Source organism: Mustelus asterias, chromosome 11, assembly GCF_964213995.1.
Source record: "Mustelus asterias chromosome 11, sMusAst1.hap1.1, whole genome shotgun sequence".
Taxonomy (NCBI): Eukaryota; Metazoa; Chordata; class Chondrichthyes; order Carcharhiniformes; family Triakidae; genus Mustelus; species Mustelus asterias.
This window is the reverse complement of record NC_135811.1, coordinates 91,862,064-91,888,879: the sequence shown is the minus strand read 5'-3', so window position 1 is coordinate 91,888,879 and position 26,816 is coordinate 91,862,064. Positions and strand designations below refer to the sequence as shown.

Sequence of the window (26,816 nt, the reverse complement as noted above, 5' to 3'; positions counted from 1 at the left end):
GCCCAATGAATACATTTATCCTCCAAAACAAGCAAGTAATCCTGATCGCAATTAACCCGCTGGTAACCACTTTCCTTTATTTGCTTAATCTAATCCTACATGTTGAATTGGTTTCTGCTACAGCTACCAAGCCTGAAAATTATTTCCACGTTTTCAATTTTCTCAGTAAGGAAGTGTATTTACATAGAAAGATAGAAAATAGAAGCAGGAGTAGGCCATTTGGCCCTTCGAGCCTGCTCCACTATTCATTATGATCATGGCTGATTGTCGAATGCAATATCCTGATCCCACCTTCCCCCCACAAATCCCTTGATCCCTTTAGCCCCAAGAACTATATCTAATTTATAGTCTTGATATCTCTCAATATTTTGGCCTCAACTACATTCTGTGGTAATGAATTCCACACATTCACCACTCTCTGGGTGAAGAAATTTCTCCTCATCCCAATCCTAAAAGGTTTACCCCTTATCCTCAAACTATGTCCTCTAGTTCTGGACTCCCCCCACCATCGGGAACATTCTTTCTGAGTCTACCCTGTCTAATCCTGTTAGAATTTTATACATTTTGTTGAGATCCCCTCTTTCGCTTCTAAACGCCAATGAATACAATCCTAACCGACCCCACAATTCATTGCCTGCCAATTGGAAAAAGACCCATTTATTCCATCTCTTTGCTTCCTGTCTGCTAACCAGCTTTCTATCCAAGACACTACCCGCAATCCCATGTGCTTTAACTTTACATAGTAATCTACTATGTGAGATCTTGTCAAAAGCATTCTGAAAACCTAAATTATTTACTTTTGTTCCAAATCACTTGCATTTAACCTGGTGTCTGTGTCATTCACAACCCTTCAGTTATTGGAAATGGTCCCTTCCTATCGAGCTGTTCCATCCTAATCTTCTCATCCCATAATATGCCATGTTAACAAAAGAAACCCCCCCCCAGTTTTTGGAACCTTTGTGATCACCACAGCAGCTGTGGAATTTTGAGGTAGTTAAGGCGATTTTGTGTTTGTCAGTTTGCTAGTATTGACACCTCCGTCATTCTATTAAAAAGTTTAGAAAGCTTTTAAATAAATGGAGAACTGTGATGCCTGATCTCCAGGAGTCCTGGGACACCATTGGTACAATTCTACCTAGCCTCTGTTTCCTTGAGTTTATTTTGCCTTGGTTTGACATTCCTCTCATCTACTGTGTAGGGTGGGGAAACTGCCCAAGTTGTGATCCAAGCGCACACTCTTCTACAATATTGGCATGAATGTACCCTTTGAGCCAGTCCTTTTGGATTGTTATTTTTATTATGGTGGTTTGGAAAAGTACACATGGTCTACACTGGTGTGTTTATAGACTTAATGCTGCTGTTATACTCGTATAAAACTGGGCACCAGTTGAAATGTAGAAGTATTAGTGTGACACAATCAACTTATTTACGTTTCTTTTTTATAACAGCTTGTCTAAGTGGATTTAAGCTTGAAAATGGAACTTGCGTGAAGTAAGTTACTCAATTACAAAGCACTCCAGTGGACCCCTTGTGTCCGTTGCATCTTTATTTCCATGGCATTTGCTTCCTGTTATCTAATGAAACACTATTGCATATTGTAAAATACTCTTGCTTCAGTTATGATATCCCTCTGCCACAAAATTGAGGCACACAAGATCCCATACACGTCACGAGGATGAGGTGATCTAATTCATTCTCCCCATGTCTGCATGGGTTTCCTCCAGGTGCCCTCCGGTTTCTTCCCACAGTCCGAAGATGTGAGGGTTAGGTGGATTGGCCATGCTAAATTGCCCCTTGGTGTCAGGGGGACTAGGTGGGGTAAATGTATGTGGTTATGGGGATAGAGCCTAGGTGGGATTGTGGTCCGTGTAGAATCGATGGGCTGAACGGCCTCCTTCTGCACTGTAGGATTCTATGAATTGATGCTATTTCTGGTAGTTTTGTGGACAGGAAACATTTGTGATGTGAAGGCATTTTTACGTTATATTTTTAAGATTGCTTTTGGTAAGCTGCCTTCTCTGCTTTCCCATCCTTGGGTCGGAAGCCAGTCTCTACATATACTGGACTCTGTGCAGACACAAAGGGCAAGTGTGTGGGGTCAGCGTCCCATGTTCACTTAACTAAATCCAAGCACCTTTCAACTAGTGTACTAGCAAGCTGTAGACTCCAGTAAAGGGCTAATGATGCCATTATTAACGAAGTCAAGTGCAGTGTTTCAGATGTTGTGTCTTTTAAATGGGTAAAGTATATCTATTTAATCCCTTTGAAGAAATAAATTAAACTGAAATCAGATTTTGCATATGCGTCTACAAGATATGTCCAAGATAACTGAAACATTTAGCTCCTTGTTATTTCTTGGTGTCCATCCCACTGGCGGATCTTCCGATCCCATTGACGGTTAGTCCCCACTACCAGTTCCCTGGTGGCGGAGGGTACAAACAACAGGATAACCCTGTTGATAGGAGCAGGACTGGGTGACCCTGCCACCAGCCAATGGCAAGCTGCCTCCGCTGCAGCAAAACACGCCGCGGAAGGTTGGGGGATAGGGTGGGAGTGGAAAATCCCACCCCAGGTGTAGGAAAGTACGGTTGTGAATCTAGACTCACAAGAACACAAGAAGCAGGAGTAGGCCTTCAAGCCTGCTCCCGGTATTCAATACGATTATAGCTGATCTAAGCTGGCCTCAACTCCTTCTCTGTGCCATTTCCTCATAGCCCTCTATTCCTCGATCTCTCAAATATTTATCCACCTCCACTTTAAATACTTCTAATGATGCAGCCTCCGTTATCCTTTGGCGCAGAAAATTCCAGAGATTCATCACCCTCTGCGAGAAGAGCGTGGCACAGTGGTTCGCACTGCTGCCTCACAGCGTCAGGGACCCGGTTCAATTCCAGCCTCGGGTCACTGTCTATGTGCAGTTTGCAAGTTCTCCCAGTGTCTGCGTCAGTTTCCTCCGGGTACTCCAGTTTCCTCCCACAGTCCAAAGATGTGCAGGTTAGGTTGATTGGCCAAGCTAAATTGACCCTAGTGTTGGAGGATTAGCAGGGTAAGTATGTGGGTTGCGGGAATAGGGCCTGGGTGGGATTGTGGTAGGTGCAGACTCGATGGGCCGAATCGCCTCCTTCTGCACAGTAGGGATTCTAAAAGAATTTTCTCCGCTCCTCCGTTTTATATGACCTGCCCTTTATCCTGTAGCTTATGCTTTTCCCTTTAGAAACCCTCGATTGAGGGTTACAAGTTCGCTGAAAAAGGGGCTTAGGAGAGCTAGGAGGGGGCATGAGAAGTCCTTGGCGGGTCGGATCAAGGAAAACCCCAAGGCTTTTTACTCTTATGTGAGGAATAAAAGAATAACCAGGGGTGAGGTTAGGGCCGGTCAAGGACAGTAGTAGGAACTTGTGCATGGAGTCAGTAGAGATAGGAGAGGTGATGAATGAATACTTTTCTTCAGTGTTCACCAAGGAGAGGGACCATGTTTTTGAGGAAGAGAAGATGATACAGGCTAATAGGCTGGAGGAAATAGATGTTCGGAGGGAGGATGTACTAGCAGTTTTTAATAAACTGAAGGTTGATAAGTCCCCTGGGCCTGATGAAATATATCCTAGGATTCTTTGGGAGGCAAGGGATGAGATTGCAGAGCCTTTGGCTTTGATCTTCGAGTCCTCACTGACTATGGGGATGGTGCCAGAGGACTGGAGAGTGGCGAATGTTGTTCCTCTGTTTAAGAAAGGAAATAGAAATGACCCTGGTAATTATAGGCCGGTTAGTCTTACTTCGGTGGCTGGTAAGTTGATGGAAAAGGTCCTTGGGGATGGGATTTCCGACCATTTAGAAAGATGCAGATTAATCCGGGATAGTCAGCACGGATTCGTGAAGGGTATGTCATGCCTCACAAATTTGATAGAATTTTTTGAGGAGGTAACTAAGTGTGTTGACGAAGGTAGGGCAGTTGATGTCATATACATGGATTTTAGTAAGGCGTTTGATAAGGTCCCCCATGGTCGGCTTATGATGAAAGTGAGGAGGTGTGGGATAGAGGGAAAGTTGGCCGATTGGATAGGTAACTGGCTATCTGATCGAAGACAGAGGGTGGTGGTGGGTGGAAAATTTTCGGACTGGAGGCAGGTTGCTAGCGGAGTGCCACAGGGATCAGTGCTTGGTCCTCTGCTCTTTGTGATTTTTATTAATGACTTAGAGGAGGGGGCTGAAGGGTGGATCAGTAAATTTGCTGATGACACCAAGATTGGTGGATGAGGTGGAGGGCTGTTGTAGGCTGCAAAGAGACATAGATAGGATGCAAAGCTGGGCTGAAAAATGGCAAATGGAGTTTAACCCTGATAAATGTGAGGTGATTCATTTTGGTAGGACAAATTTAAATGTGGATTACAGGGTCAAAGGTAGGGTTCTGAAGACTGGAGGAACAGAGAGATCTTGGGGTCCATATCCACAGATCTCTAAAGGTTGACACTCAAGTGGATAGAGCTGTGAAGAAGGCCTATAGTGTGTTAGCTTTTATTAACAGAGGGTTGGAGTTTAAGAGCCGTGGGGTTATGCTGCAACTGTACAGGACCTTGGTGAGACCACATTTGGAATATTGTGTGCGGTTCTGGTCACCTCACTATAAGAAGGATGTGGAAGCGCTGGAAAGAGTGCAGAGGAGATTTACCAGGATGCTGCATGGTTTGGAGGGTGGGTCTTAAGAGGAAAGGTTGAGGGAGCTAGAGCTGTTCTCTCTGGAGTGGAGGAGGTTGAGGGGAGACTTAATAGAGGTTTATAAAATGGTGAAGGAGATAGATAGAGCGAACATTCAAAGACTATTTCCTCGGGTGGATGGAGCTATTACAAGGGGGCATAACTATAGGGTTCATGATGAGAGATATAGGAAGGATGTCCGAGGTAGGTTCTTTACGCAGAGAGTGGTTGGGGTGTGGAATGGACTGCCTGCAGTGATAGTGGAGTCAGACACTTTAGAAACATTTAAGCGGCTATTGGATAGGCACATGGAGCACACCAGGATAATAGGGAGTGGGATAGCTTGATCTTGGTTTCAGATAAAGCTTGGCACAACATCGTGGGCCGAAGGGCCTGTTCTGTGCTGTACTGTTCTATGTTCTATGTTCAATGAGTGGCTATTTCGGCCATGGAATTTGATTAATGTGGAGACGTATTGCCAAAGATGATTAATTTCTGATGGATGTAATAAATCTGAAGTGGGAAACTTTTAGTCCAGGATTGAATGGAATTGAATCCAGAAAGACCACAGACTGAGTCCATTGCACATCAGATTGCTGTGAATAATTTGACATCTTTTACCATATTGAAACTTTTAAAAAACCTGTTCTGTAGTTTCTTTATAATTACACGTGCTATCTAATGCAAACATCCCACATTAGTGATTTAAGGCTAAATTACTACTGACTACTAGAATTCCGTCTCATCCCTAACTTAACCAGCAGAAATACTTGGGACACAAACACCAAAGATCTTTGTCTGGGTGTAATGAGCCTGTTAAGCCAGTAATGTGCTTTTTGGAGGAGACGGTGGTTAATTTTCAATCTTTTCAATGTGTCTGAGACAACTAAAACATTTTAGCTCCTTGTTATTTCTAGATGTCCATTTGGTTACGGAGGATTTAACTGTGATAAATGTAAGTACCTGTCATTTACATTCTTCGCAAAATATCACATTTACAAATGACTGAGATACAAACTCTCTCTTTGTGTGCCAGTAATGGAAGCGAGAGCTATTTGGGTACAGTGATCAAGGATCATGCTGATGTTTGTATCTTGAGGGATGCAGACTATGGACTGAATTTTCCGGCCCTTTCCACTGATGGGTTCTTCAATCTTCTGGTCCCGCCGATGGCAACCCCCACCCACCCCACCCCCCCCCCCCCCCCCCCCCCCCCCCCCGCCCCCCCCACCCACCCCCCGGCACGGTTGGTTTCCTGGTGGCCTGGCCGATAAACACCATTGGTTTCAGCGGGACCAGAAGGCATGGTGACGGAAAGCACACAGTGGTTCCTGTACTCGCCACGCTCTCTCTGGTTTCATGTAATGGTGCTATAGCTATTTCCAGTAGAGTTAATGGGTACAAGTACTTTTCTGCTACTGAAGGATAACGTGGTTAAGTCTCAAAACTCTTAGCATCCTAATGTTACATGATTTCATTTTTAGCTCTTTTTTTTTGTCCAGACGAGAGTGTGAAGTTTGGATTTGCATTGCCAGTCGGTCCTGACCTAGTACGCTTCTCCTTCTTCTTACGATGGGGGAGGGTGGTCACCCAGTCAAACTGAGCAAAACAAACAAACAACATACTGACAGATTGTGTTAACTCTGGCATGCGTACCACCAATCCCCTCGCAGACACAGCACAGGCATGCTATGCCTGGAATCCTGATAGCCAACGTGATGCTGGATGTCCTTGAAACAAGTAACCTTCCTGAAATCTGGACAGCATTTTCCACTCTCCTCCGCCCAATCCCTAGATCTCCCCATCGTTACTGGTGTCCACTTCCACCTTTCTTTTCCATTCTACTTTCTTTCTCCTTTCTCCATGGGCATTTTGTTTCACCCAAACCCAAAGGATTGAGGGCTTCAGTGTTTCCTCTTTGTTGCAGAGGGCAGCAGTGTCCTGAAGACCATCCATTTTGAAAGGGGATTATCTGAGATTTAACACCCCCCTCCCCAGTCTATAGTTTTATTGCTAGTCCATAGGGCAACAGCTATATCTCGATCTGTGCATTAAGGCTGTGTATGTGGACCAAACCCCATTGCCCAAGATGGAAATCACAATCAAGCAGCTTAAATTCCAACTAATGGACAGAAAGTTTCCTGCCCAGGGAATCATAGTGCACCATCTGATTTATGGCTAAGTCCCAGTGAAGCCATATAGAGTTTCACCCCAGCAAGTGAAATGTTGGCTGGGATTCAGTAAAAGAGATTCGATGAGTGAGACCTGATGGGATAAAGTGCCCCAATGGCCATCTTGCCTCGATTCAGGTTCCCAGGGGCAAAAGCCCTACTTACCAAGAGCTGCTGGCCAATCAGAGGTTGGCAGTTCATCATGCTGCAAGTGCCAGCGTCCACCCAAGGCCCAGGATCAGGGAGGAACCTAAAGGCACTGGAGAGGGGAGGCAGGAGGAGTGAGAGAGGGGTGTTGGAGGCAAGCACTAAGGGGGGGACTTTCAGTGGTCAATTGATGGGCACAGAGTGCATGATAGTGAAGTACGTTGGCAAAACCAGTAAGTTTTGTTTTCATAGAATCCTACAGTGCAGAAGACGGCCATTCGGTCCATCGAGTCTGCACCGACCACAATCCCATCCAGCCGCTATCCCCATATCTACCCTGATAGTCCCCCTAACACTAAGGTTCAATTTATCATGACCAATCCACCTAACCTGCACATCTTTGGACTGTGGGAGGAAACCGGAGTATCCGGAGGAAACGCACGTAGACACGGGGAGAATGTGCAGACTCCACACAGACAGTGACCCAAGCCGGGAATCGAACCTGGGTCCCTGGTGCTGAGAGGCAGCTGTGCTAACCACTGTGCCACCCTGTTGTGAGATCCTCTGGAGCATGGAAGACCGACGCGGCCTCCATTTAATCCCTTAGGCACCACTAAATTATCATCATCATAGAAACCCTACAATGCAGAAAGAGGCCATTGGGCCCATCGAGTCTGCACCGACCACAATCCCACCCAGGCCTTACCCCCACATCCCCACATATTTACCCACTAATCCCTCTAACCTACGCATCTCAGGGCACTAAGGGTCAATTTAGCATGGCCAATCGACCTAACCTGCACATCTTTGGACTGTGGGAGGAAACCGGAGTACCCGGAGGAAACCCACGCAGACACGAGGAGAATGTGCAAACTCCACGCAGACAGTGACCCAAGCCGGGAATCGAACCCAGGTCCCTGGAGCTGTGAAACAGCAGTGCTAACCACTGTGCTACCGTGCCGCCATTATGGTGGGCGCCGAGATAATGGGAGAGATTTTCTGCACACCCTGTGGATCTTCAGGTCCGCTGGCAGTCGGCAGGACCAGAAGGACCAAAAAATTCTGCCCATTGTGTGTCATTTAGGCTTGCTCTGACAGAATAATCTTGGCTACATCTGGAGAAGGTGGGTGGGGTTCACTGTTTTCTCCTCTTACGAGAATTGGTCGGATAATTAGAAAGGGAGAAATGTTAAACTCTGAAATATGCTGTGTAGATTTGACCATAGCACTATTTTCTGTGCAAGGAAACCACTGCAGGTATTCCCAGGAGTGCTCCTCTTAATTTATAAGGACCATGCTGGCCACCCTAAGGACAAGAGGTTAAAGATAAAGTGGCCATAGTCTCTGATGACCATAGGCTGTTCCTCCCACTGCCCCCCCCTTGAGGGGGAGAGCTGACTGGTAGCAGTTTAACCTGAGGATCACCACACCAAGGTTGAGAAGGCGGGGGCTTTTGCGAATAACCTCAGCTGGTATGAGAATTGAACCCACGCTGTTGGTGTCACTCTGCCTCACTAACCAGCCGTCCAGCCAACTGAGCTAAACCGAACCCCTAAGCTATTGACTTTGTGTATGGCTACCGGAATCAGGTATTGATAAGGAACTAAATGCAGAATGCTACTAGAACATGAACCCCTAGGATCATTGGGGGAAGAATACATGCCTCACATAGGTGGGCTTAACGTAAATTAATCAGAATATTGGTATGGCTGAGAGATCAGAGAATGAAGGATTCTGTTCAGGATGAGAGAAGGCAGCCAAATCCTTCATTTCATAGCATGGCACAGTGGTTAGCACTGCTGCCTTACAGCACCAGGGACCCAAGTTCAATTCCAGCCTCTGGTCACTGGGTGGTGTTTGTACTTTCTCCCTGTGTCTGAGTGGGTTTCCTCCCGGGTGCTCCGGTTTCCTCCCACAGTGCAACGATGTGCAGGTTAGGTGGGTTGGCCATGCTAAATGAATGGGGATAGGGCAGAGGGGAGGGGCTGGGTGGGCTGCTCTTTCGGAGAATCGGTGTAGATTCTATGGACCAAATGGCGGCCTCCTGCACAGTGGAATTCTTTGGTTCAAATAGTCATCTTTAATTATAATTCTGCATTTAAGTGAGTTAAAGAAGTAATAACTCCCCTTTTACTCTGTGAATCTGGCATAATTTACCTTTTATACTGTTTAATGTTTTCCCATTCATTATAAACTCTGATGCTAAATGAGGGGTGTGTGACCACTTTGTCTATCCAACTGTAATATTGATGTGACTTCTATTTCCCCAGCATATTTACTGGCAGTTGTGGTCATCTCCTGTGTACTGGGTGGTATCCTTCTCCTCCTCTTATTGGCCTTGATCACAACATGTCTCAGGTAAGGACGTGACACACCTTTCTGTCCAATGCTGCTAATAAACAGTAGACTTCAGGGGAAAAATTGACTACTCGTCTAAAATGGAAGCTTCATGACATGGAATGCTGGTGGAAGTAGATACCTATATACTCTTGGGTTTCTCCTCTTGGTGCTTTAGTGGTTTGTCAACCAGGTTATTACAATCTAAAGGAATAAGCTTTCACTGCTGAAGAGATCAAGCAGACAATCCATTAAACATGCTCTATCTCACCTGCCAACTTCCACCCAATGTATCACAAAGCCCTCACGCACTCCTTCTATACTGGTCAGCAGTGATTACAATGGTCTGTCAAAGGGATGAGTATCCTACACTGATGCCTCCTGTTGTGTTCAACCACCGCTGGTAAGCAACAGCTTCCACTTTAGGCAAAGTTACAAAACAGAAGTGAAGCACAATCACTGGAGAAACAGTGAAGTACCTCAGTGGGCAGCTTCCAAAGGCTCCTTCAGAGGTAACAACTGTTGGCCACTAATTATTCTCCCTGACTGTCAGATTAACAAATTAAAACTTTTGGGGGGTGGAATTACTGGCAGATCTCTCTAATCCGATCTGTGCATGCGCGATTGCGCGCTCCACTATGAGCTGCTGACTTTCCCATGATCTTGGGCCAGGCCCCTCCCCCTATTGGCAGGAAACAGATTGTGCATTATAATGCACAGAGTGGCGTACAGTTGCATTTTTAAACTCGCCCAAAAAACAGAACTCAAACTCTCCCGTTTTCACACTTGTTCGGTACTTACAATATTTTTGGTAGAATCACCTCCTTTGATTTGCGATTCACAAAAGATGTCTTTAAATACAAATCTATGTTGCATGATAAATTTCCTCGCGTGTGAACTAGCCCTCATCATGTTGAGAAATTTGACCCCACCCCCCACCCACCTCAGCCAAAATACTCAGTATTGTGTACCATTGTTGGACGCCAAGGGAATTGTGGGATACGAAGATTGGGCAAGGAGGAGTTCAGGTCAAGGATTAACTATGATCTTATTGAATGACTGAGCAAGCTATTAAATTCTGAAGGAATAAGCCTTCACAGCTAGTCACTGTGTTCTTTAGTCATGCAGTGTGGACATTGTGTTGCTGCTTATCCTTTTTGACTGCAGTCAAAGGATGGTTTTAGAAAATGACATAATTGTTGCTATACTGCTGCTATCCTCATTGCGCTAATGTAAGCATGATATTTTGGTCAGTCATACCTCAGTACAAACACTTGACCTTTCAGCAGCCATCAGCTGATATTTTGAAGCGATGTACTCAATCTGGTTTGAGCTAACTCTAATGGGAAGGGGGAATGAGCATGATGCAGCCATTTATACTGTCTATGTTACACAAGTAGAATTGACGCATTATTGAAGGGACGCAGGAAGGAAGAAAGTGTAAGTGCACGCGCTTGTTCACATCAATGGATAAATGCAATTCTAACGGGTTTAAAATGGCATTTTGAAGAGTGTGGGATCTGCACACATTTAATTGCAACACGTAATCGCATTGTAAATTATACTGTCTGTTTAGACTTGAGTTTTAACTAAAGCAAAATTGAATCTTGTTTCCAGATCCAAGAGTGGATCATGTAGTTCCTCATCCGGCTCCCATGATTACGTAATGTGGCCCAAATCCGAGATGCCAAAGATTCCTCGCGCCACCATGCACTGGGATGGCAATCAGCTCGAAATGCAGGAGAATGGGAGCACCAGCAGTTTAAACGAAATCCATCGGGATGGTGGGAGAACGGTGAGTGCTTTCGCTCACCACGGGAATCGTAGCGGGCGGGACACGGACCAAGCAAAGGTCCGTTGACATTGGGCGGGGCTTTCCGGCCTTGGGGGAGTGCGGCCAGAAAATCCTACCCTTCGTCTTGTCCCTCTGATTTTTCCATTCCCCCGGACATTCTATAATCTGTAAGGTGCCTCCAATGATGCCTACATTCTTCTCAAAAGCACATGCGTACTCCCAAGGCGACAGTTTCAGACTTTAGCAAAACAACTTTTTGATTCCTTTGGTTCAGTTAGAAATTTTATAAAGCTCACTGGCCAAACAGGCCAGGTTAGTCTGACACAAAAATAAAATGGTTTCTGAAGTTCTTCCTCGATAGTATTCTGACTTTTACGCTTATCGCCATAGAGTGCAGAAGGAGGCCATTCAGCCCATTGAGTCTGCACAGACTCTGGGAAAGAGCATTCCACATCTCCCACCCCTCTGCCCTATCCCTGTAACCCTGCGCATTTACCATGGCTGTTCCACCTAACCACAAAGGTTGCTGCCCAGTTTTTCACAAATATTCTTGTACTTTAAAACTGGAATAGTGATTTCAGTATTGGAATGTTTCATTAGTCTCATCAGAAATAAGGAAGGCTATTTAACCCATGTAAATTCATCCATTTAGAAAGATTCTAATTTTTCCTCCACCCTCTGGCCGCATCAATTGCTTTATAAATTTTCTAGGCTTTTTGTCTCCGCAATGCTACAACTGGAAGTCCATTCCATACATAAATCATATTTTATGCAGTATAATTTTCCTAACATTATAAATTTACCTGTTACTAGTTTGAACCCGTGTGCCTTTGGTAGAACAAAGCTGATTAATGATATTGTAGAGCTCGTATATAACCAGAACTTGGTGTTCCTCTTTCTGACAGAACTTTCTAACTGTCTGTGTTTTATGCTGCTACAATTTGGCTGGCGAATAGCCAGTGCAAAAGGTGAAAGATCATTTGGTTCGGTACATGCCATATCCTTGGCAAGCATCAGACATGCATTTAGACAGACCCCACAAAGCTGCAGTTTGAATAACGCCTTGATTCTAAATGGTATTTACTCTGTGGAAGGTCCTGAAGTGGGTACTTATCTGACTGAAAATATCTACTATTCACTGGCCCTACTTCTGTTCAAGAAGATCATTATCGTGGTAAATATCTTGGCTCTCATTCCCTTCCCCTGTGAGTTCATGGAATCATTGAAGAAGCCACTTGGCCCATTGAGTCTGCACTGACTTTCTGACAGAGTATCCCACCCAGGCCCTCTCACCTGCCCCATTCCTGGAACCACACCTACCCCCATCCCTGGAACCCCACGCATTTACCATGACTAATGCACCCAAGCTACACATCTTGGGACTCTAAAGGGCAATTTAGCATGGCTAGTTCATCTAATTTGCACATCTTTGGACTGTGGGAGGAAACCGGAGCACCCAGTGGAAACCCAAGCAGACACTGGGAAAATGTCCAAACTCCACATAAACAGTCACCCAAGGCCAGAATCAAACCCGGGTCCCTGGTGCTGTGAAGTAGCTGTGCAAACCACTGTGCCACCATGCTGCCTTAACTTAAAGTTTAAAGTTTATTTATTAGTCACAAGTAAGGCCTACATTAACACTGCAATGAAGTTACTGTGAAATTCCCCTAGTCGCCACATTTCGGTGCCTGTTCGGATCAATGCACCTACCAGCATGTCTTTCAGACTGTGTGAGGAAACTGGAACACCCGGGGAAAACCCACGCAAACACGGGGAGAACGTGCAAACTCCACACAGACAGTGACCCAAGCCGGGAATCGAACCCGGGTCTCTGGCACTGTGAGGCAGCAGTGCCACCGTGCCACCCATTCAGGATAAAAGACTATTTGTCGCCTTAACAGAGGTAAAAGTTCAAGTCAAACATACAGGAAAATACCGACTGGTCCATCTAGCTTGTCCCACATGTTCTTGATCTATTATTTAATAACAGATCATAGTAGGAGCATCACTGGCTGTTGGCTTCAAACTATCCAGTTATCAAATTTTTAGCCATGGTAGCACTCGCCTCGGTGTCAGAAAGCTGTGGGTTTATGTCTCATTCCAGAGGTTTGAGCACAAAACAACTTGGCCGGCCCTCCACTGTGGTAGCCTTTTTTGGATGAGACTTCAAATGAAGCCCTATCATGTCTCTCGGGTGAATGTGGAAGATCCCATTGTACTAATTTCGAAGAAGAGCTAAGGGAGTTTTTCCAGATGTCCTGGCAAATATTTATCCCTCAATAATCATCAATACGGGTTATTTTGTCTTTATTATACTGTTTGTGGAACCTTGCTCTTCACAAATGGGCTGCTGAACTTCTAACATTATTACAGTGACTCAAAATTACTTCAATGGCTGATGTCGAGAAAGGAGCAGCATATGAGTGCAAGTCATTTTCTTTCAAGATGTTAGCTATTGATGAGGATTTGGTTGCAGTGTTTATTGTCGTTTCTCTAGTTCAAATGATCTGCACCACTATCCTGATTCCCAGTTGAAAATGCACAAGATAGGAAAAGATATTTTCAGTTTAAAGTTTATTAAAGTTGATTATCTTGCGTTCAACAGTTTAATTCCTAAAACTAAACCTTGCCTGTAAAACCTATGAGCTATGGTATTTGATTATTGCAACATTGTATAGGCCGGGATTCTCCCATGTTCAGAAGGCAGAAAGGCCAGTGGGGGGGGGGGGAAAGGGATGCAGATAACCTCCAAAGATGCAGGTTAGGTTGATTGGCCATGATAAATTGCCCCTTAGTGTCAGGGGGACTAGCAGGGTAGATACGTGGGGTTATGGGGATAGGGCCTGGGTGGGATTGTTGCCAGTGCAGGCTTGATGGGCCGAATGGCCGCCTTCTGCATTGTAGAGATTCTATAATCCAATGAGAGCCTGCAAACGGTTTATACACCAATGGGATTTTGCGTTGACATCCATCATGTAATAATTCCCACCCAGCAAGGATAGGAACTCCATTACCACGTATTAGCAGGCTTCCGCACTGTATCATCCCCTCCCGATAGGTTTCCCTGTCTTGTTGGTGGGGTTTAAAACTGGTCTGAACCAACAGGCCTGGCCAGTGCCAGGGGGCACCGCCAGCGAGGGGAGGCTTCAAGGGAGATCTGTGAAGGAGAGGTTCCCCATGTCAACCAGCAGGAGAGGAAGAATCATTCATTTATCCTTTGAGGAAAAGGGCACCCAGGTCTCTGGAAAGACTGACGTTGTGGTAGAGTGAGCTCATTCCGAGCACGCTCCACCAGCATGACATCGTGCGTGCCACCTCCAGGAATTTTTAAAACTGAGTTCCAAAAAAATCCATCAGGAAAATCCCATCAGTGGAGCCAACGGTTTATACACCACCTTTCCCACCTGATGAGGAAACCCCGGCCATGGATGATGAATCTTGAAGATGAATCTTGAAGATCATTAATCCCCAATAATTGTGGGGATTTTCTGGCCTCCCCACGACTTGTTTCTCAGATTTTCCATTGATTGTACACTTGGTGAGAGGGTGTGTCATCGGGGGGGAACCAAAAGATCCCACCAGGCGTGAAGAGCCAGAAAATTCCAGCCAATCTAGTTGTCACTTCTTGTTCCTGAATTGCTTTGTGAACTTCAGAAAATATGGCTCCTGAGTAAAATGCAATTCAGTCCACCCAGGCATTGCAAAGCACTGGAGAAATATCATCAGTAGGCCTTTTTCAAGGCCCTCCAGCTCCAGTGGCAAGAAAAGTACCCCAGCAACAGTCTAATGGCTGCCTTTTCATGAATGCTCCCACAATGAAGAACTATTTCTTCCATCAGTTCCCCTCTGGCTGGTCCCAAAGTCCATGCTGTGATATGGCTAATCACAGGGTAGTAGGTAGGAGCACTATGCATTGTGTCAGTGCAGCCTTCGGTCATTGAGAAAGAGTATTTGAGAACTAGGATCCCAGAACCAAGACGAAGGTCATAGTTTACTGGGCAGCAGTGATCCCCACATTCTGATGTGCTTTGCAGACATCTGATAAAGGTTCTGATAAACAACCCAAATGCAAATCAAACAAGCCTGAGTTAATTACAGTTAAATGTTAACTTGTGTTTATCTTGCTGTGTCAGGATTGGTAGTGAGAGAACTTGAACAATGAATGTCCCATCTGTCAACCTGTGTTGGAGCCAGAAGGCTGACCCATGTCTCGTTTAAATGTTTCAAATTGTTTATGTAGCTCCCAGATGGCTATCTAGAGTCAGTTGGTAAATAAGGGAATTCCTTGGTGGGGCTAGCAATTCTGAGAAAGAGGATCATTAGCAGCAGGCATTGTAAAACACTGGAGAAATACTATCTGTAGGCCTTTGCAAGGCCCTCCAACAACAGTGGAAAGATAAGTGCTCCAGCAATAGTCTAGTGGCTGCCTTTTCTTTTAATACTCAAACATAGAACAGTACAGCACAGTACAGGCCCCTTGGCCCTCGATGTTGTGCCGAGCTTTGTCCGAAACCAAGATCAAGCTATCCCATTCCCTATCATTCTGGTGTGCTCCATGTGCCTATCCAATAACCGCTTGAAAGTTCCTAAAGTGTCCGACTCCACTATCACAGCCGGCAGTCCATTCCACACCCCAACCACTCTGAGTAAAGAACCTACCTCGGACATCCCTCCTATATCTCCCACCATGAACCTTATAGTTATCCCCCCTAGTAACAGCTACATCCACCCGAGGAAATAGTCTCTGATCGTCCACGCTATCTATCCCCCTCATCACCTTATAAACCTCTATTAAGTCGCCTCTCATCCTCCTCCACTCTAAAGAGAAAAGTCCTAGCTCCCTCAACCTTTCCTCATAAGACCTACCCTCCAAACCAGGCAGCATCCTGGTAAATCTCCTCTGCACTCTCTCCAATGCTTCCACATCCTTTTTATAGTGAGGTGACCAGAACTGCACACAATACTCCAAATGTGGTCTCACCAAGGTCCTGTACAGTTGCAGCACAACCCCTCTTAAACTCAAACCCCCTGTTAATAAACACTAACACACTATAGGCCTTCTTCACGGCTCTATCCACTTGAGTGGCAACCTTCAGAGATCTGTGGATATGAACCCCAAGATCTCTCTGTTCCTTCACATTCCTCAGAACCCTGCCGTTGACCCTGTAATCCGCATTCAAATTTGTCCTACCAAAATGAATCACCTCGCACTTATCAGGGTTAAACCCAGCTCTGCATCCTATCTATGTCTCTTTGCAGCCTACAACAGCCCTCCACCTCATCCACTACTCCACCAATCTTGGTGTCATCAGCAAATTTACTGACCCACCCTTCAAATCCTCCAAGTCATTGATAAAAATCACTCAATGAAAACTCCCACAATGAAAACCATTTCTTCCATCAGATCCCCTCAGGCTGCTTAATTTTCAAGTATTTATGTTGAAGGGTGGGATTTTCCAGGCCTCCAATGCTGGAGGCAGCTCGCCATTGGCCGCTGGCAGGATCTTGTGGTCCCGCCAGTGTCGACGGCATTTTGCGTGGCTCGCCCACCTGCTGCCAGGGGGCCACCTTTGGTGGAACCAGAAGATGGCACCGGTGGGAAAAAGCTGGAAAATCCCGCCCAAAGTCAAAGCTTAATTTTTCATCTCTTAAGCTCTTAGTATCTGGAATACTATACAATCCAGTTCAGTGACTTTAACATTGCTGCCTTGTCTGCAGGCTTCATTCTAAGCAGAGACCTCTTTAAACCACCAAGTTTTCAATAGATTCCTCAAACACAGATACTGTACAATACAGAGTAGTACCATTGAATAGCAAAGAACTCTTATAAAAACAGAAGTCCACAACAGTTCCTCAGGTCTGACTGTACAAGAAGCAGCAAAGAAATGTGAAAAATGAGTATTTACAGTGGAGAATTCTTTCAAAACTAACAAAGAGCAACCAATACAGGGTACAAATAAAAATGTTCGGTGGGTTGGGGGGACCTGAAAATGCAGCAAAAGAATTTGAATGTAGAGAAGGAACAAAATGGTGTTTATCCCAAGCCAGACTGAGGACATGATGATGTCATCACACTGCTCGCACATTTTAAAAGAGGGAATACTGCACTTCAAATGGAACCCAGACGTAAAAAATAAAGCCCTTTAAAACAAAACTACTTTAAAAGAGGACGCTTAAAACGGGGATTTACTGTACATTTATGTAATGAAATGTCTACGTGACACAGTGACTGACTTGGCCTTGTGTTGAAAATATCTTGTGTAGCCAAGTTTTTTAAAAAAAATCAGTTTGAAACCTTTGCTGTCGGAACACTTTCAAACCTGTAATCTTTAATATGAATTTGTGGGAAGGCAGTGGTATCTCGTGTCAGAGCTTGTTGTATAATTGGAAATTTTTTCACCATCAGGTGAGGTCAGGGCTTCTCTTTCTTGCATTGAATGACCTCACTGTGCCTGGCTTATTCTCAGCAGCTGTGTTCAACACTGTACAGAATGTCTTTTCCTGGTATCTTTACAAATGCTATGAGTAACCTTTAGTATGAGTAAGAATTAGGTCATTTTTTTTATTTGTTCAAGGGATGTGGGTGTCTCTGGCTGGGCCATTATTTATTGCCCATCCTTAATTGCCCTTGAACTGAGTGGCTTGCTAGGGCAATTGAGAGTCAACCACATTGCTGTGGGTCTGGAGTCACATGTAGGCCAGACCAGGTAAGGATGGCAGATTTCCTTCCCTAAAGGACATGAGTGAATCAGATGGGTTTTTGCAACAATCATGGTCATTAGAGTTTTAATTCCAGATTTTCCTTTTTTCCTCCATTCGCTGTGGTGGGATTTGAATGATGTGGAGATGCCGGCGTTGGACTGGGGTAAACACAGTAAGACGTTTAACAACACCAGGTTAAAGTCCAACAGGTTTATTTGGTAGCAAAAGCCACACAAGCTTTCGGAGCTCTTAGCCCCTTCTTCAGGTGAGTGGGAATTCTGTTCACAAACAGAGCTTATAAAGACACAGACTCAATTTACATGAATAATGGTTGGAATGCGAATACTTACAACTAATCAAGTCTTTAAGAAACGAAACAATGTGAGTGGAGAGAGCATCAAGACAGGCTAAAAAGATGTGTATCGTCTCCAGACAAGACAGCCAGTGAAACTCTGCAGGTCCACGCAACTGTGGGAGTTACAAATAGTGTGACATGAACCCAATATCCTGGTTGAGGTCGTCCTCGTGTGTGCGGAACTTGGCTATCAGTTTCTGCTCAGCGACTCTGCGCTGTCGTGTGTCGCGAAGGCCGCCTTGGAGAACGCTTACCCGAATATCCGAGGCTGAATGCCCGTGACCGCTGAAGTGCTCCCCAACAGGAAGAGAACAGTCTTGCCTGGTGATTGTCGAGTGGTGTTCATTCATCCGTTGTCGCAGCGTCTGCATAGTTTCCCCAATGTACCATGCCTCGGGACATCCTTTCTTGCAGCGTATCAGGTAGACAACGTTGGCCGAATTGCAAGAGTATGTACCGTGTACCTGGTGGATGGTGTTTACTACCCAGCCTTCAGGAGAACAGTGACCATGACACCACACAACCCTGCCACAGCAACCTCTGCAAGACGTGCCGGATCATCGACACAGATGCCATCATCTCACGTGAGAACACCATCCACCAGGTACACGGTACATACTCTTGCAATTCGGCCAACGTTGTCTACCTGATACGCTGCAAGAAAGGATGTCCCGAGGCATGGTACATTGGGGAAACTATGCAGACGCTGCGACAACGGATGAATGAACACCGCTCGACAATCACCAGGCAAGACTGTTCTCTTCCTGTTGGGGAGCACTTCAGCGGTCACGGGCATTCGGCCTCGGATATTCGGGTAAGCGTTCTCCAAGGCGGCCTTCGCGACACACGACAGCGCAGAGTCGCTGAGCAGAAACTGATAGCCAAGTTCCGCACACACGAGGACGGCCTCAACCGGGATATTGGGTTCATGTCACACTATTTGTAACTCCCACAGTTGCGTGGACCTGCAGAGTTTCACTGGCTGTCTTGTCTGGAGACAATACACATCTTTTTAGCCTGTCTTGATGCTCTCTCCACTCACATTGTTTCGTTTCTTAAAGACTTGATTGGTTGTAAGTATTCGCATTCCAACCATTATTCATGTAAATTGAGTCTGTGTCTTTATAAGCTCTGTTTTTGAACAGAATTCCCACTCACCTGAAGAAGGGGCTAAGAGCTCCGAAAGCTTGTGTGGCTTTTGCTACCAAATAAACCTGTTGGACTTTAACCTGGTGTTGTTAAACTTCTTACTGTGGGATTTGAACCCAGGTTCCCAGAGTTTGGGTCCCTGGATTACTAGTCCAGTGACAATGCCGCATAATTTGGGGGCAGGAGGTTAGGGTGGGTTCAGTGCAGAACATATTCCCAGGTCTTCTGCACATGGATTGTCTGTGGTAATGAGCATTACTTCAGAAGAACATTGATTCCCGCTAAAACTGCAGTAAAGCTGATTAGATGGTAACGTTCTTGTGCATTTAGAGTATCCATGCCGTCAGACTGTACCCTGGAACAGAAAGGAATGTTTGCAGAATTGGGTAGAGTGTGATAGTGAAAGGAAGAAAGAAGGAAAAATAAATGTGTCACAAGTAGGCTTACATTAACACTGCAATGAAGTTACTGTGAAAGTCCCCTAGTCGCCACACTCCGGCACCTCTCAAGGGAAAATTTTAGCATGGTCAATGCATCTAAGCAGCACACCTTTCGGATTGAGAGAGGAAACCGGAGCACCCGGAGGAAACCCACGCAGACATGGAGAGAATGTGCAATCTCCACACAGACAGTGACCCAAGCCGGGAATTGAACCCGGGTTTCTGGTGCTGTGATGCAGCAGGGCTAACCACTGTTCCACCGTGCAATGGGAGGGAAAAGCAGCACTGAGGCCAACTGAGGTTACTTTATACATCGTATCTTTGGGAACAGAGGGGAGGGAAATAGCAAGGGGCAAGTCCCACGATGTCAAACTGGTGGGCTGTGCTTTGATTGTACCCACCTCGCTAGTGGCTTACTATTTTAGAGAAGATTTTAAAAAGTCATCCCAGTGCACAAGAGTTCATGGAACCCATCCTGCCAGGGCATGACCCTCTCCTCCCTAAGCAATGTACTCAACTGAGCCCCGCTGGGAGGTCTGCTTGCCAGATGCACATCGTGAGAAACCAGTCGTGATACATGCCAATCTTTCCTCATGCCAATGTGAATGGATTTTTGGGGGGAGAGAGAAGGGGGGGATGATAATTCAGGTATAGAAGCTTGATAATGAGATGTAAATATGCAACAAGGATGTTCCTGATCTTTGAACGTTGGGAATACCATTGTGTCGCTGTTGGGAGGCAGGGACAATCGCGTCACGTTTTTACCTTTAGTGTGAAACCCGATTCTGACACTGCCAAAGAAAACAGGAGCACAATGTCATCCCAATAGTTTTAATTTCATCACAAATTTAAATCTTGACACAATGGGAAAATGGTGTAGAGTTCAGAGGCATATAACTTTAAGAGCTTGGCCGTTTGTGGGGGTGAGGTGGAAAAGTACTGCTTCACCAAGGGTAGTGGAAATCTGAAACTCTCTTCCATTTCCCACCCAGTCGACGGCCATTTGCGTTGCTCGCAGGCTGCACTGCCAGGGAACCCGCCGTGGAGGGCGGGGCAGGACCAGAAGGTTCCGCCGGCGTGACCAGCTGGAAAATCCCGGCCTTTTGAGTGCTTAACGTATATGGAACCAAAATACGGATCAGCCATGATCTGCTGGTCTGGCAGAACAGGCTTAATGGCAAGGATACTCTAAATGCACAAGAATGCTACCATTTAATCAGCATTTACTGCGGTTTTTAGCAAAAAGTCATATGTTCTTCTGAAGTAATGCTCATTGCCACAGCCAATGCACATACAAAGGAATTGAAGACCTGGGAATAGGTTCTGTACTGAACCCACCCCAACCCCTTGTCCTCAGTGACCTACTCCTCCTGTTTCTGCGACTAAAACATGCTCCGTTAGGTTCCATCTTTAAACTTGAAACAGTAAGTGTCACACTGCCTGCACCAGAGTCCATGCATTCACATTTAAGGCAAAAAGGTTTTGAGATGTATTTGCAAGACGTGGACCGGAAGTTTCCAGCCGTCCATGCCGGCGGGATTCTCCAATCCCGCTGCAGTGAACGGAGATCTGGCTGAGTGCCAAATTCTCCATCATCGCTTGCAGCGGCGACAGGGCGTGAACGGCCAGCGAATTCCGGCCATGACGTTCTCCACATGTACGTACGAATTCTGACTCTGCTCCTAATTTAACATTTTCTTAATGCTGGCCGTGTGTTTTTGAATTGCAGCCGGAGAAGAATGATGACCTGAAGACCTTTAAAGGGAAGCAGCAGTCCCGCTATACCTATCTCTGTCAGGGTCAAGAGAATCCATATTATGTCAGCGATGAAAAGAAGCCTGAATGAATGCTTGTAAAATGAGCAGGATTGGAATTTGGAGGGTGGAGCGGATGCTTCAGGATCTATTGAAAACAGCCGAGCATTCTTTGTGCCTGTGTGCATGTTGCATAGTAAGCATAAAAGGAGTGGGGAAGGAAAATAATTAAATTTTGTACATTTTTACTCTAAATTCTTGGGGGAATATTTCTACGGTGAGACGACTAATAAAATACAAATGTTCAGTGTATCTCCAGAGCCAAGAATGGAATTCTTATCTCCTGGCCACTAAAATATCAAACGGGGAGACTGATTTCCAACATTGGCCTCTTGAATTGTCACCCTTGCCTCTTCTCCCACCACCATTCCAAGGGCCGACAGATTATTATTCCAAATGTAAAGCCTAAAGGAGGGGAAGAGCGCAGGTTTTTAGTAAAATTATGTGGCTTGTCGCCGATGATTTTGATACCAAGTTGGGGAAGGCGGGGAATGGTGATCGGAGCAGGGGGTGGGTAGCTGGGCAGTGATCATCTACGCTTGGTACCACGAGTCTCCTGCTTTGGGGCGTTGATTCTTCATTTTACACTGGGTTTTTTTTTTGTCTTTGACCTGTGGATCAGTACATTTATTTCCACTCCATAATGCCAACCGCAAAGGTTGTGTCTTCATCAGGCAACTGATGCATTCAAATGTTGAGTACAATACTGCAGTAGTTGTTCTTTGCGTCAGCAACCCGCACCTGACCACCTCCTATAGGGAGGGTTCCTTATAAAGTAAAATGCTAAAAGAGCGATTTATTTTAAGTTCTTCAACTTATCTTTTAAAAATGTCAACATCCCTTGTTGTGACAGAAAAATGATGGTATTTTAACAGTCTTGTTTGAATGTATTTAAACTGGTGGCGTTTGCCCAGCCACACCACTTGTGCGTTTCTTCTTTAGCATGGCATAGTGTACATTTTCTTTTGTTGTGTTTTTTTTTAAATGAATGTTTAATTGCCAGCTCTTTTACATTGTGCTGCTGTGTTTGGATGGGCTGGAACGTGAAGGGACTTCCCTTGTTTTTTTTTTAAAAATAATTTTTAACCTAGCAAAGTAAAGGACAATTATAAGAAAAATCTTCTCCTTTATGATTCAATAGGAAATGACTAATTTGAGACTTCAAATGACGGAAGGAAACAGTCCACCCTCTGATGTGGCATGCCAATTTTACAGCTACCCAGTCAGCTCACGAGGGCATGTTTCCACCAAAAGAAAGATTAATCTTCTTTTAAGAAATTTGCACATTTTAATGATCGAGTATATGGATGTAAATTGTAAATACACTGGCAGACACCTAGACTCCAAGATGTATATTTAGTTTTTTTGGGGCGGGGGGGGGGGGCGGTGGGGTTTTGAATTTGCAGTCTGTCCTCACTTTCTTGATTTTTTTTTTTCCCCCCATTCTTCATTTCTAGATTCTTAATTTTTTTTTCTCTTCAGTGAAGACTTTCTATGTTTGGCAATTTAAAATGTAAATTTTTTTCCAAGCAAAAAGGTGGCAGTATTAAGTTTGGCAAATAAACCAATTCGGCTTTCTGATATTTTGTTTAAAATTCAGAAACGCTTCTGTTAATGGTTTGGTAGGTTTCTAACATGCTGGAAATTCAATGGCTCGCGTTGGAAGAAATGCCAACCATTAACTCTGCGCCGGTAAAATTTAGTTTGCCCCATTCTTGGAGCTGCTTTACCATTGCATTCTTTAGTGTGGCTGGTCAGCCTCTGCTTATTAATCTTCTGTAATGTGTGGTGGTTCTTTCTATAAACTGGCTGCACTGTGGAAGCATTTGAGGACTGGCCGTGACCTTTTGGCCAGTGCAGGTTTAAGTGACCTCCACACCAAAGAATAATGTGGGGCACACAATGCTGTTGGCACCACGGTGCACAGTTACTGCTGGGACGGCCTCTTCACTGATCCAGAGAGACTGACATCTACCAAGCAAATCTTTTTTTATTTAAATGTGCCTCTTCAGGCTCTAAATGGATAGGTTTAGTTCAGCATGGCAGCCAACTGCTCAAGGCTTAAGCTGCAGCCACTGGTGACTCAAGACTGTGGCCGGAATTCTCCCATCCCGCTCACCACTGGAATTTTAGCGGGCGGGTTGCGGAGAATGTGAAACGCTGTTGACGGTTGGATGGGAATTTAGGGCTTTTAGAAACAGCGCGGCTGGAGAATTCCGCCCTGTATCTCTGGATCGTTGTTTGGTGGGATTTTGGGTTTTGTGCACCCTTTCTTCCTCTGATCTTTCTTGAAGGATAGTTGCAAAATGATGAGCACTAGTAGCACTTGACTGTTCAATGGTAGATGGTGTTGTGGTAAAGCATTATTGAATAGTGAAGCTCAATAACCTCTCCTTTGCAGCTTATAGGAAATAACTCCAAAGATTGAGTACAAGTAAAGCACAGAAATGTTGGTTTGTCCTTGGGGACTTTATATCCCGAATCCAAATGTTGGCATCCCCTTTTTTTTTGCTGAATAGATGAAGACCAAGTTTCTTCAGAGCCTTTCCCAAAACAGTTATTCTCCCCATCCAATGTTTTGAGTGTCTTATTTTAATTGTATAGCTTAAACTTCAAAGCACGTCTATGGAAACATTCAGTGGGCGCATGTAAAAACTTCTGTTTCTCAATCCAAGAAGGAACAGTTTATAAATAGTGAAGATGTGACTATTTTTCCCCTTATGCAAATGATATATTTTTGAAATACAGAGAATGAATATCAGAAATGCAAGTCAAATTCACTGAACAGAAACGTACTCCAGCTTTCAATACCTAACTAGGTTGCGTCTCTCGTATGTCTGCTTAATAAGGTTATATTTTTCCTTTAGCATGGAAGTTGAGCATCGCCTTTTCTTTCCCTCCATGTCGGTTTCTGCTTCATTTCATTCTGTTGCCTAGTATTCTGCCGATAAATACACGTGAGCTTTCCTTGTTCGCCAACAGGATAAGAGTTAACGCTTCGTGGAATAGAAGTGTTTGTTTCAGGGAGGGGACAAAGTGGGAGAAATTGGATAGACTGGTGCATAAAGCAGTTACTATAAGCGCATGAAATGTACATTTCAGCATAGTCCAAGGTTAACATTTCAAAATAAATTAAAACACAATTGATATTTCATTTCAAACATTAACTGAAGCGATAGGTGAAAAATGTGGTTATATTTTCCACTTCCAACCATAGGTTGTAGTGGAGATTGATATTTTGTGGTCCATAGTACATGGGTCCCGAATGCTGAATAGATCTTTGCCATCCCGTGACAGTATTTTTAAAAACCTGGAAAATGTTGCAGTTTTGCATATTAAACTGTTTTTCACATGCCTTTGGGAGGAGCATGTGAATAGGTCAAGGATCTTTACCTGTCCAATAGTTTGAATGGACCTTCAAGCATATTAAAAAGGAACCCCTCCAAATTCACTGACATAGGTCTCCCTGGGAGTGGGGGCAGGGGAAGTGTGTAAAAGGGAAAGGAGGTCACTCCGTTTAAGTTGCGATTGGCAGAATATTTGTAAATAGGTGACCGGATTGTGGTTTCAATTTGGATACCATCTCAACGCAAAATGGAACCCAAACTCAAACTAAAGGAATCCTTCAGCGATGGCAGAGTTTCCGCATTAATTCCCAGAAACATACATCCGGGAGACACTTCCAATCTCCCAGTGATCCTGCTTCGTAGATGTCACTTGTTTGTGTGTTGTTATGTTTCAGCCAATGTGTAATGGAAAGCGTATTTCCAGGAGTTCCCATTGCTCGCACGACTTTAATTTGCTGCTCTTGCACGTAATAAAATTGGCCAAAGTTGCATTCTCCATCTGGATTGACTGTTTTGCTTGTACCTTTTTTGTACATTGTAGTTTGTGATACTTGTAAAACAACTTAATGCCAAATAGGAGTAAACTCATGAGAATTTCAGTAACTTTGTTTAAAAAAATCACTGGTATTGTAATTTGGATATGTTTTTCTATTGATCAGCATTGTATAATTTAAAAAGATGTTTAAATTGAAATAAAGAAATTCTTTCCAGTTTCTGTCTCGTATAGTTACTTTCAACTTTGAGCTGTTGACACCAGATAATTTCAGGATGGGGCATGAAAATAACCATTCACAGTATTAGTGTTGAACTTTGAGTAATGGACTACTAGTGGGCCATAATGGAACATGTTCACTCTATACAGGGGAATATTCCATTAGGTCAGTCGTTCCCGACCTTTTATATGTCGCAGGACACCTCTATACGGGGTGGCACAGTGGTTAGCACTGCTGTCTCACGGCGCTAGGGACCCGGGTTCAATTCCCATCTTGGATCACTGTCAGTGGGGAGTTTGCATGTTCTCCCCGTGTCTGCATGGGTTTCCTTCGGGTGCTCCGGTTTGTCCCACAGTCCAGAAGACGTGCTAGTAAGGTGCATTGGCCATGCTAAATTCTCCCTCAGTGTACCCAAACAGGCGCTGGAGTGTGGCGACTAGGGGATTTTCACAGTAACTTCATTGCAGTGTTAATGTAAGCCTACTTGTGACACTAATAAATAAACTTCAAAAACATCATTATAAAAAATATATATTTTGAGGCACACCTATTTTCTCAATCATCTTCCTCACTGGGAGTTTCATTTTTAACCTCTGCCTGTCTCCCTGGCTTCTCCTCGGGCTTTACACCATTTTTGAGTTTTCACTTTTTGTGCAGTTGCTTGGGATCTTTGACTTCAGCTCTAGTCCCGTTGGCCGTGTGCATGGGTCTGACCGACATAAAAAATCTAAACCACGCATGTGGTTAGGTGGATTGGCCACACTAAATTGCCCCTTAGTGTCCCAAGTAGGTTGGGATTAGCAGGGTAAATACGAGATATCTGCATAAAAATTGTCCCATTGGGATGACTCAGCATAGGTTCATGAAAGGCAGGTCATGTTTAACTAATTTAACAGAATTCTTTTGAGGACATTACAAGCACGGTGGACAATGGGGAAAGGGTGGATGTGGTGTATCTGAATTTCCAGAAGGCATTCGACAAGGTGCCACACAAAAGGCTGCTGCATAAGATAAAGGTGCACGGCATTATGGGTAATGTATTAGCATGGATAGAGGATTGGTTAACTAACAGAAAGCAAAGAGTGGGGGTAAATGGGTGTTTTTCTGGTTGGCGATCAGTGACTAGCAGTGTGCCTCAGGGATCAGTGTTGGGACCG

General features: G+C 44.7%; 1 protein-coding gene across 1 annotated transcript in view; it reads left to right on the top strand.

The window, feature by feature from the left end:
• Positions 1-25,661, top strand: part of LOC144500665 (protein HEG homolog 1-like) — a 97,323-nt gene extending 71,662 nt beyond the window's left edge. Inside the window, exons 8-12 of the mRNA XM_078223963.1 lie at positions 1,449-1,491; positions 5,607-5,644; positions 9,278-9,365; positions 10,962-11,139; positions 21,515-25,661. Coding sequence (XP_078080089.1) covers positions 1,449-1,491; positions 5,607-5,644; positions 9,278-9,365; positions 10,962-11,139; positions 21,515-21,631 — 464 coding nt within the window. The 3' untranslated portion in view covers positions 21,632-25,661. The remainder of the gene's footprint in view (positions 1-1,448; positions 1,492-5,606; positions 5,645-9,277; positions 9,366-10,961; positions 11,140-21,514) is intronic.
• Positions 25,662-26,816: the final 1,155 nt, after the last annotated feature.